At 37.9% G+C, this 22,523-nt stretch overlaps 1 protein-coding gene across 5 annotated transcripts in view; it reads right to left on the bottom strand.

Moving 5' to 3' along the window:
- The window catches only part of LOC106877362 (uncharacterized), a 78,631-nt gene that overhangs the window by 54,004 nt on the left and 2,104 nt on the right, over positions 1-22,523 (bottom strand). Inside the window, exon 1 of one of the 5 annotated variants that reach the window (XM_014926248.3) lies at positions 22,134-22,493. The exons of 1 other annotated variant lie outside the window; for it this stretch is intronic. Coding sequence is in view for 1 of the 4 variants with exons in the window: in XM_014926247.3 (XP_014781733.2) it covers positions 3,221-3,233 (13 nt within the window). In the remaining 3 variants the exon portion in view is untranslated. Of the gene's footprint in view, positions 1-3,220; positions 3,521-17,701; positions 17,924-22,133; positions 22,494-22,523 lie in introns of those variants that run through there. 3 more of the 5 variants (XM_089349978.1, XM_014926247.3, XM_014926250.3) reach the window with 3 other exon arrangements.

Here is a 22,523-nt window from a genome sequence, read left to right as displayed (position 1 = left end):
TAGTTCATTTTGTCAAGCTCCCTTTTCAGTTTGTAAGATAGAAATTTAAAAGTAACAGAATGTTTAAAAAGAAGTTTAAAGTGCCTACATGATATCTGTAAACCTACTTTTGGGCTACACAGAAATTTTAATGTAATAAAATATTTTAAAAGAAATTTCAAGCGCCTACAGATAACTGCAAACCTGCTTTGGGGCCACCCTGTATGTAAACATAATTTGGCTGCATTTGATGTGTATGTAAATATATATTCGTATTGTTTCAAATGTGTCTGTTCAGGTTACAGTTGAATGCTTTAGTTGTTTCACTTTCTCAAAATCCTGTTTCAGTTTTTCATTTCTTAATGACAAAAACCTAATTACGACGCGTAAGCTACAAACACAAACAATATATTTCTACATTACTAACAAAAACATGATATATATATATATATATATATATATATATATATATATACACACGTTCAATACGAACACTATATTTATAGACAACAAATTCACACATTATATATTTATAAATTGCAAATGTAAACATTATATATTTATATACGCACGGCAATTGTAAATGCCATTAAGTCTAATTAATTTCTGAATGAAAAAAAATTCATATTAATTGGAAATTACTTTATAAAAATTAATAGTCGGGAGGAGAGATGATTCTGACTCTCTGATGCCCAAAATATTTGAAAAAAAAAAACATTATAAAAAGGAGTAAATTTTAGAAAATATTAGAAGGAAGAGTCGGCTTTCTTTCGGAGATGGTATCACGAAAGTGAAAATGGAAATTGGCAATATGCCCACGGGCGAATTGAACAGTGAAACACACACACACACACATATTGGACAGAATGAGATACCAAATCCAAGGCTATGAGGAGTTTTCAAGACATTTATAATGAAATAGTCTTACAGCTGTTTCTGGGATATTATGGATATAGCTTCATCAGAGACAATGTGAAAATATTTGAGTTCGAATTATATATACCAGCAAAATATGAAGAATCAACATTAGAAATCTTTTGTGGAAACCTCCAAATTAAAGGACGAATCTACATTCAACCTTTTTACACCTATATATATATATATATATATATATCGTTTTTGTATTTGGTTTGCAAGATTCTTTATGTGAATTCGTGTGTTGAAGCATATTTTATTGTGTGTCTGAGGAGAGTCATTCTCTTTTAGTGCTTTATTTAACACACTCACTGGTTCGATTTCCACTCAGTTAGTTATTTATTTTTGCTAAATGTGTGTGTGTGTAACATGTACACACACACACACACACACACATAAACACACATTGTAAAAAGTTGTAAAACTTTAAAAATTAAACCAACTAAGTTTGCACAAGGCTAGCAAATTTGAAGGGAGGGGCTTTAATTGATATCACTGATCCAGGTACTTGACAGACAGACTCCGAAGGAACAACAGACAAAGCTGGCCTCGTCGGGATTTGAACACAAGAAATAAAGAGTCGGATTAAATACCGCAGGGGCATTTATTCCGACGTTACATTTAACATGTACAAAGAGAAAAGGCAGCGAGCTAACAGAATCTCGAGTGTCGAACAAAATGCCATGTGGTATTTGTTCCGACCCATTACGTTCTGAGTTGAAGTCCTGCCGACGTCAACTTCGCCTTTCATTCTTCGGGGGCTGATAAAATAAGTACCAGTCATGTAATGAGGTTGATAGCCTTTTGCTTAAATCAGATACTATATGCACATGGAGAAGGAATTAAAATTTTAGAGACAGGCAACGATCTGATAATGGTAGGCATTCTCATGACTGGATGACTCCCAAGGAAAAGAATTACAAATATTTGTCACCTTTTTAAGAGAAATAATTCACCACGAGATACTTGTTTGTATCAAGAAGGAGAAAACTTATTTTGCTGCTATATTATCAGAGGAAAGTTGTACCAAGTATCTTATTAGTCATTAAAATTATACTTATTTGGAGAGAGAGAGAGAGAGAGAAAAAAAAGCAAAACATGTGCATTGAAGCAACATTCATATCAAGATTTGTTATGGAAATAAAATACGTGTGTTGAATTTTGTTAATTCTTATCTTCTTTCTCTTGGGAAAGATTTAGAAAATATAATTCTTAGAGAAAACATTAGAAATAAAGTACCCAGACATACACAAATATATCTACATCACTTTTTCATATTTCGGTGGAAGCCGTTAGTTTATAAGTGAAAGTTATTTTTTATTTCTGAAAAAAAAAAAGAATATATGTGTGTGTGTGTGTTAACAGTGAACTTGTTTTCACTCCGATTAAACTGGGGTTTGTTACGGTTTAGTCAAAAGAACAGGGGCTGTGGCTGCGACCTCCGCAGACCCTTCGAGACATAAAACATAGGTGTGGTTGGTTTTCATTTCAACTAAATGCAGGAAAGGGAAATGCGAGTGTTAGGGAGCTGAATTCCAGAGATCCGAGTCCCTGGGAACGAAGGCTGTGATACAGTGATGAGTGCGGTGCCGTTGAGGGTACGATATGGAGTAACGAGAGAAACAAATGAACCCAATAAACTCTGGTGAGGATGGCATGCAAATGGTTAACTTCGAGAAGAGGATACTGTGGTTATGATAGAAAAAAGGGGGGGGGGGACAGAAGAGACAAGACAGCGCATCAACAGGCAAAAAGGTTATTGTGTGACAACATATCAATCAGATGGGTGGCTTTCCTGGAAAATGTGGCCTGGTATGTTGAGTGTAGCAGTAGCACCGTCCTAGGTATGACAGCATTATTCCATTATGGGTCTGACTTGAGCTTTGTAGTGTCAGTAAAATGTTTGGATCTGAAGAATTTTCTGGATATAAAGAAGTAAAGCTAGTCTTATGGATACACTTTTGTTATGCTATGAATATCAAGACTAGCATTTATAAGGATTTTTGAGATTTTAGATGCGGTTGTCCCTGATTCTCGGGGTGAGAAATCGAATTTATAGAGTCGACCAAATCATAAATAAAAAGGAAAACGACAAACAAATAATAACAGGTACATTTCAAGAACTACGCTACTAAACATATATGACCACCACCACCCAAAAGAACATAAAAAGAGATAGACTAACAATACAATTAATCTAATTGATTATTTGGAATGACAATTAGCAGGAAGTGTAGATATAACAAATACCGGTGATGATGTTGCCGAGTCAAAGACAAGCTGATCCTTGTTTTTCTTTTTAAATATAAAGAACAACAATTCCTACCTTCGAGTGACATACGGACCCAAACAAGCTTGTTGATACTACCAGCAAGCGAGCAGACTTATTAACAAGCTCTCGCTCTCTCTCTCCGTTGTAAATAGTTTCACTATCTCTCTCTCACACACACTAATTCCCTCCCTCTCTCTCGCTCTCTCTCTCTCTCTTCTGCTCTACGAGTGATTAACATTAAGCATTAGACCATTAGTCAATCAGTCAGTCCCAGATAAGGAAACTAAGAGTGGAAAGGAGTGGAGAGAGCAAAGAAAGAGACAGACAAACAGAGAGAGAGAGAGAGAGAGAGAGAGAGAGAAAGTGGAGTAAAAGGAAGAGGTAAAAGGAAAGTGGCAGTACGAGAAAGATGTAGAATAAATAAATAATAATGATGATGATGATGATGATAAAATGATAATAATAATAAAAGCCTAAATTACAAACAAACGAAGAAAGCCAAGCAAGAATCAAAAATGGTAGAAAATAGAACAACCTGAAAATAACTGTGAGGCTTCAGTGACAGAAAGATGGAGCAATAACATTATTAATCATTTCTTTTTGACTTCGGCAGAAAGCCAATTTGTAGCAGTGGAACGTGTACAATCGGTCAATTCTTATGCTTTTATCCCTCGGGGTTCGATAAAATAACTACCAGTTAAATACTTCGGGGTCAATTTACACGGTTGCACATCTCTTTTGGGGTTAAAAAAGAAGAAAAAAACACTATTATGGATATTTACTGGGTTTGAACTTCTGTCCAAGTAGACCTCTGTGCTGTGATGGCCTTAACTAGTCATCCACTCTATCATGTGTGTGTGTGTGTGTGTGTGTCTTATCTTTTACTCGAGTCAGTTACTAGATTATGACCATGCTGGAGCACCATCTTAAAGAATTGTAGTCGAATCGAACCCCAAGTATTCATTTTTCTTTTAAGCCTGGTATTTTGCCTGTTAGCCGTTTTTGCCGAACCGCTAAGTTACATATAGGATAGGCTCTTTCAGTTTCCGTCTACCAGATCCACTCACAAAGCTTTGGTTAGACCGAAGTTTTAGTAGAAGGCACTTGCCTAAGGTGCCACGCAATGGGATTGAACTCGGAATCATGTCGTTGGGAAACAAGCTTCTTACTACACAGCCACATCTATGTTTTTTTTTTTGTGTGTGTGTGTGTGTTTTTAGGAAGCATGAGATGGTGGTGATGATGTAGTATTTTGTAGCCTGAACTGACCCCCGTATATTACGAATATTTATTTCATTGATACCTTTCCAACACCACCACACATTTCAGTTCCAAGATACACAAGAGATCAGTGGCGGACAGGGTCTAAAAATATTGGTTGCCAGGAGACTAAAGGGGGCCCAGCCGCAACTACAATGCTATCATTTTAATTTCTTTTTTTTTTTTTTTGTTAAAAGTATTCTTTTCAACTACCTACAAACACAGCCAGGCTGAAATAATTAATGCATACTTCCAGGAGTGAAGAAAAAATTCTCAACCTTCAGATACTAACATGGGCCCCGATATATGGATTCTAATGGCGCTAGTGATTCTGAAAACTGATGCTATCAATCGAAATAATTCAATGCCTGATCAGGCATTGAACTTTCTCAAATAAATAAATGAATATATACAGGGTACGATGGATAAATTGGCGCCATTTTATATTTTTAATTTCGCGCATGCGCATTATTTATTTTTGATTTTGTCGACTACACAGTATGGTAGGGTCAGTTGGGCACTGTCTGTGAGAAAAACAGCACCATGACGCAACTCACTCTGCCAGAAATTTGGAAACGACATGCTGTACTGCTTGGCATTCGCGCCGGATTCTCCAGTACGAACATTTCAGAGTATTTGGGTGTCAATCTGAGGACATGTACTGAGAGTGATAAAAATCAAACATCCAGTCAACATCATGGTGTTCGGAGTGATCACTAGTGATGGCGACGTTATGCCTCCATTCATCTTCCCACACAGCTTCAGACTCAACGCGGAGGCTTACATCAAGTGCCTGGAGGAAGTAGTGCTACCCTGGGTCAAGAGGGTGGATGCTGGAAGACTCCATGTCTGGCAACAGGACTCTGCATCATGTCACGCAAGCATGCGAACCCAGTCATGGCTGTCAGACAATTTCTGCAACCACATCACCCCTAACATCAGGCCACCTAACTCCCCAGACCGCAACCCTCTTGATTATTATGTGTAGGGCGCAGTTGAGCGAGAGACCAACAAAATTCTTTGTAACACTAAATATGAACTGAAGGCAAGGATTATGGCAGCATTCACCAACTTAAACAAGGAGACCATCCAGAAGAGTTGCAGGAAATTCCGAAGTCGTTTGGTGACCGTTGTTGAAGTCAATGGCGATTTTAATGAATAAATTTACTCTTTAGTATTGCAAGATATTTTTATGCTATTGTTGTATTTCGGGACGGTCATTTTTTTTTTTTTTTTTCCAAATAAACACATGCACTATATATTTTTTCTTCACTCGTTTATTACTGTTCTTATTTTATTAACTCATATCAATTGCCCGGAAATCTTACGTCACACATCTGTGACCTCTCGCACCCTATATATATATATAACAAGGCGACAAGCTGAAAGAATCGTTAACATGCCGGACAAAATGTATTGTTGCGTTTTTTCCGGCTTAACGTTCTGAATTCAAACGTCGTCGAAATCGACGTTATCTCCCGTCTTTTCGATGAAATAAGCACCAACTGAGCATTGAGGTTGATTTGACTTATCTCTCCCCAACATTGCTGGCCTTGTGCCAAAATTTGAATATGGCAAACAGAATTCAGAACGTAAAGCTGGAAGTAAATTTGCGAAGCATTTCGTCTGACATACAAACGATTTTTGACAGCTCGCTGCCGACTAAACAATAACCTTTTCTGTCTATACAAGGACTGGAATTTTAAGAGGGCGATAGTCGACCCCAAATGCTCGAGCGGTACTTATTTCATGGACCGCGAAAGGATAAAAGACGAAGTCGACGTCGACGAAATTTGAACTAGTACGTAAAGACGGACGAAACGTTGCTGAACATTTTGTCCGGCATACGGATCTTGTTCAAAACGGGGGCACCAGTTTTCATTAATGTTTTATGTAGTGTTTTTGGTACCGAAAGACTTTCAAACTTCGTATACTTATCTATTTTGTGTTATAGAACAGAAAAAAAATTTTGTATTCAAATTAATTTCATGTAAAAAATTGTCTTATTTCGATAATTTCAACCAATCACTGACAAGTATTCAGCTGTTTACAGTTACTCCTAAGCGGTGTAAAGCGTATTTAATCTCCATTACTTCTGACAATTTGCAGAGGCAACACACGTGTGTTCGTTTTCCCTAACCCTAACCCTAATTGACTTGCTCCTTCCCTCAAAAACCATGCCTTGTGCCTATAATAGAAAGGTTTATTAGCTACTGCCAATATACTTCAGCCATTTTTTTACAAGGAAATAATAATTTTATCACCGCCGCGAATCGTATGTTTACGTAGTCAGCACTTAATTTTTACGGCTGAATGGACGTCAGTCATTGGTTGAAATTACAGAAATACGACAACTTTAACATGAAATAACTTGCGATGTACGTTTTTTTGTTAAGAAGACTAAGAGAAAAAGATGTTTTATATGACACATTCTACCAGTGTCCCAAGTTTCAAAGTGTTTCGTTAAGAAAATACTGGTGCCCCCGTTTTGAACAAGATCCCGGCATACTAACTATTCTATCAAAACAATAAGAATAATAATGGTTTCAAATTCTGGCACAAGGCCAGCAGTTTTAGGGGAGAGAACAAGTCGATTACCTCGACTCCAGTGATCAACTGGTACTTATTTTATCGGCCTTGGGCGAAGATAAAGAATACGCACACCCGGCGGTTAGGGGTTAGGGTTTAGGGTTTTTGTTACGCCGAAAACCGGGGGGGGGGGATGTATTCTTTACCTCCGCCTGAAATCTAAACTCAGAATGTAAAGATGGACGAAATGTTGCTAAGCATTTTGTCCGGCGTGTTAACGATCCTGCCAGAACAAGAAGAATAACAATAATTAATGTTTAAGATTTGTTCACGAACACCCAGTAAATAGTTGAGTCTACAATAATAGCGAGAAAGAATGAGAGATAATGAGAGAAAGAGAGTTAGTGAATTAGTAAGAGAGACAAATGAATGAGAGAGGTAACGAAGAAGAAAGTTAATGAATGAGAGAGGTGATTGGTGAGAGAAAGTTAATTAGCGACAGAGAGTAAGAGGAAGAATGGGAGAATTGGTGAATGAATGAAAGTGTCTGAGTAAGTGAGGGTGAGAAATAGTGAGAAACAGAGAGAGATAATGAATGTGGCAAAGAGAGAGAGTTAATGAATGTGGGTAAGTTCGAGGGAGAAAAAGTTTGTGTGGGCGGGGAAGTGCAAAAGTGAGAGTTAATGTGTGTGTGAGAGAGAGAGATAGTTGAGAGAGCTGGTGAGTTATTGCTCGCCGTTAACAAAATTTCGTCTATTAATTCACTAATATAATTATTCTTAAAAAGCTCATTAACATAGATTCGTGAATCACATTAATTACTGAGATGCTTCGTTTTCCCTCCCACCCTCAAAAAAAAAACAGAGAAAGATTGATGACGGAAGTTAATTTAACATGAAAGAATAATACCCAACATGGTCACGTTATTTTATTAAGAACTGACGAAGCAGCGAGAAATAACAGTTACATTTCGTTCAAATTACAATTTACCGTCACAGAAAAGGGAAGATATACTGGCTTGATGATTCAGTCTTAGAATTGCTGTCTGGGGAGAAAAATAAATTGGTGATATCTACAATCCGGACCAGGACAGACCTGGGTTAAACAATCATAATACCCCTTAGTAACGGTTGTCTTGGGTAGAAAGGGATCGGAACACGGCAAACAAACACACACACAACTGTTAAAGTTATTGAATGTGTACGCAAACAGCAATCTCCGGTGCAAAAACGGAAGGCTTCACGCAGAAACGTCGCGCTGGAATGCTTGAATATCTCGTTAAAATAATATACTATAAGAATGTAATTAAGTCAGTTTAGGCTTTCGTAACCGCAGGATTCTTCATTGGCTCATTTAATTTACTATTGACTGGACGTGTGAAAGGCCCTAATGTCTACAAAATTTTTTGAACGTTATGAAATATTTCCTAAAACGTCTTGTGAAATATTTCACAAAACGGTAATTAACTTAGTTCAATTAATAGGCATAACTACACAAGTGTACCCCATCCCGACTTGTTTCAACGTAACGTTTAGAATAAATGGGTATTTGGTGAATGAAATTTTCAACAAATACCTTTCAGATGGTGTATATTACGATTATATTTGGTAATTTTTCAGATTAACACCTGCACGATTTTCACTAGGGTGTTAGGGTTAGGATTAGGGTTAGTATTAGGGTTACGGTTTTAGGGTCAGGGTTAGTATTAGAATTAGGTTTAGGGTTTTAGGGTTACGGTTATGTAATCGTGCGGGTGTTAATCTGAAAAATTACCTTATATTTTATCGGAGCTTAATGTGAAAAAACAGAGGGTGGTAGATTATTTCACGCACCTCGACTTCGTTTCCTCGTACGTTTTGATGATGGAGATTTCAATTAAGTTGAAAAAGAAAATACTTTTGAGGACTATTCCACCCTCTCCTTTCTGGAATTTGTTGAATGAATATTTAATATCGTAATCTACACACTGAAAGGTACCTGTACAAAATTTCATTTAAGAAATACAAATAAAAATGAAAGTTATGAGGAAACAAAGCAGTCTCGGGTGAATGTTCAGAAACTCTTCTCCCCACCCCTGGAAAAAATCCGATATAATCCGATTCCGATCTTCATGGTTTGACGGGCAACATTTTTTTTATGTAGTGTTTTTGGTACCGAAACACTTTCAAACTTCGAATACTTGTATATTTTGTGTTATAGAACAGATAAAAAATGTTGTTTTCGAAGTTATTTCACGTTAAAAATTGTCGTATTTCGGTAATTTCAACCAATCACTGACGTCTACTGAGGTGAAAAAATTACGCCGTGGAATGTAAACAACGGTGTTACGGGATTTTTTCCCTTGAATAAAATTAGTGCCGTTGTTTGTCAACAAAAACTATCCGTTGTCAACAACAACTATCAGCGGTATATATTTCGTTTGTCACTGTTATTTATGACATCGTTCGTGCGTTTGTACTGGTTTTAGCTTTAGGGTTTTAGGGTTAGCGTTCGGGTTTTAGAGTTAGGGTTAGTTTTAGGATTATGGTTAGGGTTATGATTATTTTTGCCATAACCATAACCCTAACCCTAACCCGAACCCTAAAACCCTAACCCTAAACCCTTACTAGGGAATAATGATATAATTAAACAGGGAATAACACACTTAACACCGAACAGCACTAACTGTATTCAGCTGAATAGACGTCAGTGATTGGTTGAAATTACAGAAATACGACAATTTTAACATGAAATAACTTGCGATGTACAATTTTTTGTTAAGAAGGTTAAGAGAAGAAGTTGTTTTATATGACACATTCTACCAGTGTCCCAAGTTTGAAAGTGTTTCGTTAAGAAAACAAGTGTTGCCCGTCAAATCACAAAGATCCTCGGATTCTACACTGAAGCGTAGTTGTAGAAAATTTCATAAAAACAAATCCATATTATCAGAGGTGAACTTGTTCACATGGGTGTTTCATAAGGCTAGGACATTTTCATTTTCTTTCATTGAACAGATTCTAGAATGGAAAAGATAGAATGATGCTCAGTTTTTTGTTGTTGTTGGTTTTTTTTTTTTTTTGTCACTATAAATATAATCCATATCATGTAATTATATTAGGAAACAAATTCGAGAGATATGTGAGTTCTCCGAAACTCCTCTCAATTTCTTTTCTCACCCTCACCCGAAACATTTTCACAGCAAATTCCGATATAATCGTAATCTACATCATCTGAAAGGTCTTTGCAGAAAATTTCATTTAAAACATTTTTCAGAAAGTTATCAGAAAATAAATTCGGAGCGAGGCACAGTTGTGTAGTTATTCCAAGTAGTAGTTACTAATGTAAAGTGATGATTTCTTTGTAAATTAGGCGAATGTAGCACGTCGTTTTGATGTGGTCCCTTTCGTTTTGTAACGGAGGTCATTGTTTTACGTACATACTCTTTTATTTGTTTCAGTCATTTTTAACTGCGGCCATGCTGGAGCACCGCCTTTAGTCGAGCAAATCGACCTCAGGACTTATTCTTTGGAAGCCTAGTACTTATTCTATCGGTCTCTTTTGCCGAACCGCTAAGTTACGGTGATGTAAACACACCACCATCGGTTGTCAAGCGATGCTGGGGGGGGGGGGGACAAACAGACACACACATATATATATACATATACACGACGGGCTTCTTTCAGTTTCCGTCTACCAAATCCACTCACAAGGCTTTGGTCGGTCCGAGGCTATAGTAGAAGACACTTGCCCAAGGTGCCACGCAGTGGGAATGAACCCAGAACCATATGGTTGGTAAGCAAGCTACTTACCACACAGACACTTGCACAAGCACACACATTGAGTCACGAAGTTTAAAAATGCAGTCAGAAGAGCTGAAGCTGCAAGAGATCGCAAAATGCAGACTTCATGATAGTATATGTATATATATATATATATATATATATATATATATATATATACTACGGAGATGTACTTGCATAACAAGCGACCTGATCTGAGATCGTGTGCTGGAAGAAAACAATTGCAGCGTGGAAGGTAGTTTATAAGCCATTTAAGAAACACCACGGAATCTTGACAGTGAACAGGTTGTGGTCTCAAAGCGACGAAAATATTTTGGCAAATTAAATTTAAATGTTGAAGTGAATCTAACAGTTTTTGTGTGTTTCTTAAATGGCTTATAAAAACCTTCCTCGTTGCAATTGTTTATATATATATGTAGTGAAACTACCTATCGTCACTAGATACAAAACTACTATCGCCATTACATACAATCTTCTCATTTAAATATAAATAAATGCGAGCGTAGTAGAGAACCCATTCCTTGTCATCACGTGACTGATTATTATTCGAATCGGCTACTTCTTCGAACCTTTCCCGCCAGAACGCAAACTGACCAATCACGGCCCCTAATAAGGTCACGTGATAGAGTATATTTCTACCATCTGGTGAGCCAATAGTTTGTTATAAACAGCTTTAACTCGGCAACCAAATTTGTCTCGGTCCAGTTTCTCTTTGAGAACTGTTCCGTGTACCACACGACAGCAGCAGCAGTTCCAGCGACCACTTCAACAGCTTCGTCCAGCCAACGATGACCACCGCCGTCGCCACATCAGCAACAAGAGTCTACGACTACTATCCAGCATCATCGTCATGACCAACACGATTCTACGATTACTACTACCGAGCATCAATCTCCACCAGCGTCAACACGACTTACTATGTACACCACACCAAACTACCGCGGCACATCTCTCTCTTCGATTCTGTTAGGTGACTCAGCTTCACCACGGTAAATAAACAGACAAGAGTTCTTAAACAGACAAGAAATTCTCAGCCATCGATGAACATCTGTATAACAAGAATCAAGGCCCTGGCATCGACGCCAAAACACAACTAGTGATAAGCTCTGCCACACTCAGCCTTTCCTCACTTTCACATACAGAACTTTTCCTATAGTGTACTAACGATCTGGTATAATTGCTCACGTGTTATTGACTCTTTCTATCTGCTGTAAACACTCATACACACATGTATCACTCACATACACACTTTTCTTTGTATGACGGCCTGTCTTTGATTATGTTCTTATATGTCGCATTCACACTCTCACACAGACATACATCTTTAACGCTACAATAAATATCTCTGTTATTCATCTTATACGGTTGTGGTCTTTCATTACTGGTCATCTATGTTATCGTCGCATAACATATCATGTATATCATCCAATGATATATATATTGTATGTTCGACCGTGTGACGCGTTTAAATAAAAGGAGTCCTCTGTTTTTCCATTCGTCACCATTTCTCCTTTTTGAGTTCGCACGGTCGTCCCTTACATATTTATATATATATATATATATATATATATATATATATATATATATATATATATATATATATATATATAATGTGACAATTAGTTGGTTGTCATAATAAAACTCAGTGTCGGATGCCGGGGCTGAAGTCTGCTCCGGCATCTCATCCCAGACTTTAGCCCCGCATCCGAAACTCTGAGTTTTATTGTGACAACCAACTAATTGTCACATATTATATTAATAGATAAATTCGTCTGATTACACAATATCGAGGTCTCATTCATTCTTTTGTTGACATATTATTATTAATGCCTCTCCCAAGGTTTAATAGTATATATATATATATATATATGTGTGTGTGTGTATGTGTATGCATGTATGTGTATACACATCGAGGTCTCATTCATTCTTTTGTTGTCATATTATTATAATTATTTATATATATATGTATATATGTAGAGAGAGAGAGAGAGAGAGAGAGAGACCGGGTTAATCGAGAAAGGGGCCTACTATATTAGACTAGTTATAGTAATAATGCACTATAGAACAATATATGATAGATTTAGATTTCAGGCTGACCCTGTATACTTGGTCGAAGGTTTTAATACATTGTAGCGAAACACCAATTTAAGATAAGCTATACAACCTTCAATTGTTATGAACGGCCAAATCTAAAATTTATTTGAGAAATGTTTTGGAGTTATCTCCCTTGGTCGTCGATTTTGGTTTCAAGTACTTTTGAGAGATTTTGTATACTAGTTGCCTGGATTTCGCTTTTATTTCTCCTTACAGGACGAAGAAAATTATTTAAAGATTTTTATTACATATATAACACACATGTAAATGATATATGAATAGTACAAGACCAAAATCCTAAACAATAGTCTTGATTCTTCCATAATACAAGTTTTTACAAAAGAAAAAGATAAGAAAAAAAAAGAAAAACTTGATTCTCTCAACTGCCCTGGTGGCTCATTAGAGGTAGCAGATAATTTCTGCTATCCAAATTAGTAGTGGGGGAGGATGCACGGAGAGTGTGATAGCTAGAATATAAGAATAGGATGGAAGAAATTCAGAGACCTGTTACTTCTGTTGGCTACAAAAGGTTTCTCTGTCCAAGTGAAAGGAAGATTGTATGATGCATGTATACAGATAACAATTCTACATGGTAGTGAGACATGGGCCCTGAATGCAGAAGACATGCAAAGGTTGGAAAGGAATGAGGCTAGTATGCTCTGCTGGATGTGTAATGTAAGTGTACATGTTCGACAGAGGGCTGGCATATTGAGAGAGAAGTTAGGTATAAGAGGAATTTGTTGCTGTGTGCAAGAGAGGAGACTGCACTGGTTTGGTCATGTGATGCAGATGGATGCTGACAGCTCCATAAAGAAGTCTGATCTCTTGAAGTGGATGGACCCAGGAAGACATGGGACAAAGTACTGAAGGATGACCTCAGAAAGCTGAACCTTTCAATGAGTCTAAGGACAAACAGCAAAAACAATCCCATATAACCACTTTACTTCAGAGATTTGACACAGAATCATTGAATACAGGACTAAAATGAAGTCTACATTGTTACAGGTGCGGCTGTGTGGTAAGAAGTTTGTTTCCCAGCTACATAGTTCTGGGTTCAGTTTCATCATGTATATATCATCGTCATCATTTGATGTTCATTGTCCATGGATTGGATGGTGTGACCAGACCTGGCAAGCTCCAGTCTGATTTGGCATGGGTTCTATGGCTGGATGCCCTTCCTAACACCAACCACTTTATAGAGTGTGTTGGGTGCTCTTACATGATGTTGTACAGGCCCTTTTATGTGATGCCACACAGGTCCTTTTACGTGATGTTATACAGGCTCTTTTATATGGTACTGCATGGGCACTTTCATGTGGCACCACCATGAGAGCATTACACCACCCTGCTGCAGAGTATAAGTCTTCTTGAGTACAGCCAGGTGTCAGGTATCTCAGTCCTGTCATCTCACCTGAAAGGTTCAGCATCCTGAGTTCATTCTTCAGTACTTCATCACATCTTCCTAGGTCTCCCACTTCCACGTGTTTCATCCACTTTGAGAGATCGGCACTTCTTTATGGAGCTGTCAGCATCCATCCACATCACATGACCAAACCAGCACAGTCTCCTCTCTTGCACACAGCAACCAATTCCTTTTATGTTTTACTTCTCTCTCAGAATATTAGCATACTAGCCTCATTCCTTTCCAACCTTTGCATGTCTTCTGCATTCAGGGCCCATGTCTCACTACCATGTAGAATTGTTATCTGTATACATGCATAATACAATCTTCCTATCATTCAGAGAGAGAAACCTTTAGCTCTCTGAACTTCCTCCATCCTCTTCTTATTCTAGTTATCACACTCTCTGTGCATCCTCACCCACAACTAATTTGGTCCCCTAGGCAGCAGAAATTATCTGCTACCTCTATTGAGCTACCAGGGCATTTGATGGAATCAATTTCCTGAGTCTCTCTAGTTTAAATGGATCCTGTCCTGTGCATCTTCCACAACGTTCTCTGATAACCTTCCTATTATTCCATTGCACCTTTTGTGTGTCCATAGTTTACACTAGGTACACCATATGAAGTTCCTGCCTACATCTTCCCAACAAATCAAACAGGGCCACCTACCTGAGGTGGGTACAGTCCTGTCAGTTTCCTTGCTTACTAAAACCTTAGTTTTTGCTAAGTTAACCTTAAGGGCCTTAGATTCCAGGTTTTGCTTCCACACCTGGAATTTTGTATCTAGCTCTGATATGGAATCCGCTATGAGAGCAATATCATCAGCATATAGAGGTTCCCAGGGTATGCTGGTCTTGAATTCCTCTGTTATGGCCTGGAGGACAGTGATGAAAAGGGGGGACTGAGGACTGAGCTTGATGAACCCCTACCTGTATACCAAATTTCCTCGCTGTACTCGTGGTTAACTGTTAACTCTCACCTGACTGACTGCGTCTTTGTACATAGCCTGTACATCATCCACCAGCCACTCATCTATCCCTAGCCTCCTCAGAGCCCATCATATCACACAGTAGGGCACTCTATCGAAGGCTTTCTCTAGACCAACAAATGCCATATATAATGGTTTATTCTTAGCTAAGTATTTCTCTTGCAGTTGCCTGACTATGAAAATAGCATCAGTAGTGCTTCTTGTCCAGACAAAGCCAAACTGCATTTCATCCAGTCTAATTCTGCTCCTAATTCATTGGCCAGTAACTCTCTCCCAAATTTTCATCACCTGCTCCAGGAGTTTGAAGCCTCTATAATTGCTTCTATCTATTGTATCACCTTTACCCTTGTAATACATAAGAATTATGCCTCTACACCAGTCACTGGGTATTATACCTTCCTGAATGACCTGATTAAATATGCAGGTGACCAGCCCATATCCTCCCTTACTGGATATTTTGAGCATCCCAGCTGTGTTTCTGGACGGACCACCCATTTCTCTGCTAGTAGAATGCCTATGCCACCTAGGTTTTCATTGTTGTCTTCCCAGAAAAATTTGTACCTATGCACTTTCCCCTATAAGCAGTCAAGCTGAGGATCCCCTCCATTGTATCTCTTGAACACAGCACACATCTACATGTCTCTGCTCAAGCACCTCAACTATCTCTCTAGACCTACCTTCCATAGTGTCACCATTGACTGTGCCAGCTCTGAACTTGTAGAACTGGGAGGAAGGTTGGAGGAATGTTTTTAGCTCCTGGAAAGAAAAAGATTTTGGGGGCCTCAAGTCCCTGTGCTTAGATAGAAAAAAATGTTACAATTGCAGTTTCAATTTCCTTCAGTTCCATGCCTAGAGGTCACAGGTCCCTCCCTGTGCTTAGTTAGGGAAATAATGTTACCATTGCAATAACTAATTTCTTCAGTCCTAAAGCCTTAATAGGTAGGCGCATACATTACATGTATGTATGTATGTGTTCGTTTGTTAACCACCACCACCACCACCAGCCATGCTGGAGCACCGCTTTTAGTCGAACAAATCGACCCCAGGACTTATTCTTTGTAAGCCTATTACTTATTCCATCGGTCTCTTTTGCAGGGACACAAACACACCAGCATCGATTGTCAAGCGATGGTGGCGGGGGGGGGGGACAAACACAGACACACACATATATATATATACGACAGGCTTCTTTCAATTTCCGTCTACCAGATCCACTCATAAGGCTTTGGTCGGTCCAAGGCTATAGTAGAAGACACTAGCCCAAGGTGCCACGCAGTGGGACTGAACCCGGAACCATGTGGTTGGTAAGCAAGCTACTTACCACACAGCCACTCCTGCTTTAAAAAAAATAAGTACTAGGATCGATTTGATAGACGAAAATTCTTTAAGGTGGTGCCCCAGCATGGCCACAGTCGAATGACTGAAACAAGTAAAAGATAAGATTTAATCACAAACTAAAATATCCACCCTTTAGCAAAGATTATATTATATTATATTATATATATGTATATATATATATCTCCTTATTCTAGGCTGAGATACCGTAAGAATCTTCATCAACCGCACAAACATAATTATAAGTTGGTTGACAAAGTAGAGACAAACTCGAAGAACGTTAATTTGGTTGCTATTTCTTGCAGGTCGAGCGACTATGTGGAGGAAGTCGAAACTTCGTCGCAGATAAAATTGCGATGTTAAAAACAAGAAAAAAGTCACAAAAATTCAGCTATGGACTGTTTTTTTCTTTTTTTCAGTCACTTATAAAATATTAAAATTAAAATATTGGTATTTCTGAAGAATAGCGTCGGGAATTATCTCGTGCACCAAAAACTGTAATTTATTTGGTTGCTTTAAGCATCGTAGAGTATGATTCTGGGGGGGGGGGGAAAGAATGAGGGGAATGGGGGAGATTTGTTGCCCTATCTTTCATGTAATTCTTCAGTTATGCGAAAACTTTTTTTTGATTCATGTTTTTAGACACAATCTGAGGAATCATATTCTCAGATGTTTAAAGCATAAATTTGGAAACATTTTTTCAAAAGAAAGTCAAAACTGAAAAATTACAGAAAGAGGGAGAGGAGGAAGTTTCCATTGCCCCTCCCTGCTATTTTTGCAGAATCTTTATTTAACAAACACATCCGAAGAAATGACGGTTATTCTTAAGTGCTAAGCAATTTCCGATTCTCTTCTACAAGAATACCAAAACTATTATTATTATTATTATTATTATATGTACATATACGTTGTTATTGAGAAGTGAAGACGCTTTAGCTGGTTTTGGGTTGCATTTTAAACAGAACACGGGAAAGAGTTTAGAATAGAGAAAGGTCTCTCTCTCTGTCTCTCTTTCACACAGACCTTAATAAATTAACGAGCTTGGTAGCTATATATATAAATGATATGCATATATGCTAAGAGAAAATAATATATCAGCACAAACAGAAGAACAAGAGAAAACAAAGAAAGAAAGCTATTTGACTCACTGTTTGGCTTTTAATTCTCTGTGTCGATGTGAACAGGAATTAAACTGTTTTTACATAAGTATACTCGTAAATTGTAAATATTGACATTTGTAAATATCTCTTACGATTTCCTTCCAACCGGACACGTTTCCATCTGATTTATATACAGAATATACGAGACATATCAAGCCTCATGTCATTCGAAGTATGAAGTGAGAACTCCGGAAGAAAAAAAAAAAGTCCGAGGTTAAAAAAAAAAAAATTTTTATGATTATGAAATTGTTGTATACAGTGCTCAGGTGCATTAAAACTTTAAAAAAAAAGGACACACGATAAAAGACCACAAGAAATTTCCAATTAAATCGTCGATTTAATGGATCTGTTTTTGTTTCATTATTTTATTTAAAGATATTGGATAAAATAGGATTCCCCTCCTCCCACATAAGTTTAATGTCAAATTAAGTCGTCATTATGAACTAATCGTCGACTTTGCCTGTCATCCTTTTGGGGACGATAAATTAAGTACCAGTTGAATACTAGGGATCGATGTAATCGACTTGAAACCTCCCCTCCAAAAAAAAAAAAAAATTCTTCAGGCGCAGGAGTGGCTGTGTGGTAAGTAGCTTGCTTATCAACCACATGGTTCCGGGTTCAGTCGCACTGCGTGGCACCTTGGGCAAGTGTCTTCTACTATAGCCTCGGGCCAACCAAAGCCTTATGAGTGAATTTGGTAGACGGAAACTGAAAAAAGCCCATCGTATATATATGTGTGTGTGTGTGTGTATATATTTGTGTTTGTCCCCCCCAACATCGCTTGACAATCGATGCTGGTGTGTTTACGTCCCCCGTAACATTAGCGGTTCGGCAAAAGTAACCGATAGAATAATTACTAGGCTTCCAATGAATAAGTCCTGGGGTCGATTTGCTCGACTAAAAGGCGGTGCTCCAGCATGGCCGCAGTCAAATGACTGAAACAGGTAAAAGAGTAAAGAGAGTATAGGCACAAGCCTATAGTAGAAAGGATTATCAACTGTCACAGCGATCTTTCGGAAAAAGTCAATTAAAACTGAGAGTATTTGTTCGTCAATTTCCGTAAAAATTATTTATTTAATTTTTTTTTTCAGTTTAATCGCTTGTGTTTATGTATTTTTGATTGTGTATGTGTTTATGTCTGTGTACGCATGTATATTTATGTAAGTATATGTATGTGTTTACGTGCATGTTTTGGTATTTAGCATTTATTTCTATCTATTCCCCGAAATGGCCTGGAGCGGTCCTCGACGTTAAATTTCACCTACGGTCCATAGGGCAATAAATTTATTTACTTTTAATTAACCAGAGTCTCTACATGGTCGCTCGAGCGACTAGAAATAGCAACCAAATATATCTTAAACCGTACCCTATTACCCTAAATAACAAAAGGACATATTACATGCTGCAAGTCTAAGAGGGTCACTCATGACTGGAACGCCCTTGATTATAGGTGTGTTCGACTAGAGTTGACCTAGAGCTGAACAATAACAATCTCAGTAATCGGTCCCAATGTCACTGAGGGGTAAAATGATATTTTAAATATTTGCAGAGAGAGAGGGAGAGAGTGGGGAGGAGTGTGAGAGGGATGGAGAGAGGAGGGAAGAGAGGGAGGGAGAGAAAGAGAGAATAGAAACAGATTTGAAGGACTTTAACGTTCCACCTCTCTTTGTTTCCTTATTTCATTTTGTCGTTTATCCTATGTGGTTATTTTTTACACCCAGGTCAGCTCTAATTCACCAAATAATGACTAAAGGCATTCAAACCAAAATCATACAGATTTTTTCCAGTATGTCCCTGGGACAGAATTACCTAATGTATCATATGACAGTAGAGCGTAGTTTGAAGGACATTTAGCCTCTAGTTTTAGCAGGTGGAGCACCTACGCAGGCAGATAGATAGATACACACAGACAAATAGATAGATAGATAAACAAATAGATAGATAGATAGATAGATAGATAGATGGATGAAGAGAGAGAGCGTCACCTAGGCAAACATGTTAAGTAAAACAAAAATTATTTGATTAACTGAATTGACAAATTTTGTTGAATCTTGGGAGGGTCATTATGCCAATAATAAACGTGCTGGTTCTATTTCACTTCTTTATTAGTCAATTCGTTAACATCTAACGAATTAACTAATCGATTTTTTTTTATTAATCGTTCGGTCAATTAATCAATCAGTTAAGCTTCATGACCATCCCAAGGTACAACAAAATATGTTTCAACACAAGTTCACCTCAAGAACCTTGCAAGCCAAATAAACTGAAAAACTGAAGGGCATGGTAGTTGGATGGGAGAAAATATCAAAAATATATTCTGAAGGCAAAAAATTCTTTCGCGAAAGGAAACAACAACCTAATTCCTTGACTTTTTCCTTCTCCCCGAGGCAGTGATACCATTCCAAAAGTTCGTCCCGAGTGTGATATTAAATTTTATGAAATATGTCAAGATAATGTAGTTTACGCCCTAAATATTCTTACCGACACTCCACCGTTTATACAGTTGTAATTTCTATCAGCGCTACTCAATGATCAACGTCGTTTTTGTGGGTACATAGAACCGCCCGATGTCTCCTTTCATTAAAATGCTTTAATTAAAACGCAAAGCTGATTAGTTCGTCGACATTTTCCGAGCGAAATAATGGTTACTAATTTAGGCACCTGACAGGTACTTTGCACTATATAGCCCGGGAATGGGAAAAGGAAAGGCAGAGTTGACCTCAGCAGGATTTGAACTTAGGACGGAAAGTGCTGGAACTAATACTGCAGCACATCCTGCTAATCAACTAGCATTACTGTTGAGCTTTCATTTTCATTCAATAACTTCTTTTACTTGTTTCAGTAATTTGACTTTGGCCATGCTGGAGCACCACCTTTCGTCGAACAAATCGACCTCCATGACTTATTCTTTGTAAGCCTAGTACTTATTCTAGGTACTACTAAAGCAGCGCGGACCCGAACGCGCAGTCGCGCTAGCTAGTCTTGAGTGGTCGATCCTAACCCTAACCCTAACCCTGTCCCTAACCCTAACCCGCGTGTGCAAATGAATACGTGTTTAGGGTTAGGGTTAGGATCGACCACTCACGACTAGCTAGCGCGGACGAGCGACTGCGCGCTACTTTAGTAGTACCCTTATTCTATTGGTCATTTTTGCCGAACCACGAAGTTAAGGGGACGCAAACACACTAGCATCGGTTGTCAAGCGATGGTGGGGGGAACAACGACAGACACACAAATACATACATATATACACGAGGGGCTTCTTTCAGTTTCCGTCTACCAAATCTACTCACAAGGCTTTTGTCGGCCCGAGGCTATAGTGGAAGGCACGTACTCAAGATGCCATGTAGTGGGACTGAACTCGGAACCACGTAGTTGGGAAGCAAGCTTCTTACCACACAGTCACTCGTTAATTTTTTTTGTAAACTTTTGAGGGTGTATAGTCCTGTTTAATAATTTTAAATATGCAGGTTGGGGTTTCGTCCCACACCAGTATCAGCATAAAATTAAAGTGTTTGTTGATGTAGACGTCTAACCCTCGGTCAGACCTGATTCAACAAGTATTAATCAAAGACGTTCAAAACATAACAATCTCAACTTACTTTGAGATAGTGAATTTATGTTCTAATGATGTATCCACATGGCATTCTTTTTCTCATGATTTGAAAGCGATTTAGCTGCTATTTCTAACAAGACACCTACGAGGCCCTTCATCTGTTATAGTGGTGCATGTTGATAAGTACAGATTGACATTTCACACACACAGAGTTGTTTTGTTACTTTTTTTTTTTATGAAGTATAACACAAGACGATTAATCGAGTGTTATTTATCAATTCCGTTTAGAGAAAAGAATATTCCAAGCTTCCCTTGGAAACTATCGAACTTCTTCCACAACACAACTACGAAGTAATAAAGTAGTATATAATACACACATGCAATTATATATATATATATATATATATATATATATATATATATACATACATATATGGGCGAAGGTAAAGAATACGTACACGGGGTGGTTAGGGTTAGAGTTAATTTTAGGGTTTTTGTTACGGCGAAAACCGGTGGTGTACCTATTTTTTACTTTTTCCATATATATATATATATATGTGGGTATATAAACATGCATACATATGTATATATTGACATGTATATATAAACACATGCACACACCCACATGTACATATATAAATACACAGATATACGTACATACACACATATATAAGCACACATGCATACACATATATATTTAAGCACATACACATATGTGAGACATGAAGTAAAGGCCTTCAGAGAGGGCGGTGATGAGGATGACAGGTGATAAAGCTCCAGCTACTCTGACAGTAAGCTGCACAATATATATATATATGTATATAGATACGTTCAGTTGAGAGGTGTTCAATGAATGGACATTACCTCAGTTACGAAACACCAGCAGCCGCACAGCTATATCAGATTGTGACAACATTTAGCAAGTCTCTGTAATAAATATTGATGCTAATTGACATGTTGGCAAGAGAAGGAAGTGGGAGTTCGGTGTGTTGTCGCACTGGATGCTGGGTAACTGGCCACGACATTGAAAAAAAAAAAGTTACTTAGTTACCGATAAATAGTTCTTCCAAACGAATATCTGCCGTCTCGTATCGAAACGAAACTAATTGTTATCGTTAGAAGTTTTTTTTTTAATGGTTGGTTATCGAAAACATGGTGTTTTATAAAGGAAAGAGAAGCAAACTGGCTGCTTTGACAGTGTCAGTCAAAGTTACCTCTCATGACGTCAGCTATGAGTCATAAATAAATTAATTG

This window comes from Octopus bimaculoides, chromosome 3 (genome assembly GCF_046866305.1).
Source record: "Octopus bimaculoides isolate indiv1 chromosome 3, ASM4686630v1, whole genome shotgun sequence".
Lineage (NCBI taxonomy): Eukaryota > Metazoa > Mollusca > Cephalopoda > Octopoda > Octopodidae > Octopus > Octopus bimaculoides.
The sequence above is the reverse complement of the archived record's forward strand: the minus strand, read 5'-3'. Positions and strand labels throughout refer to the sequence as shown.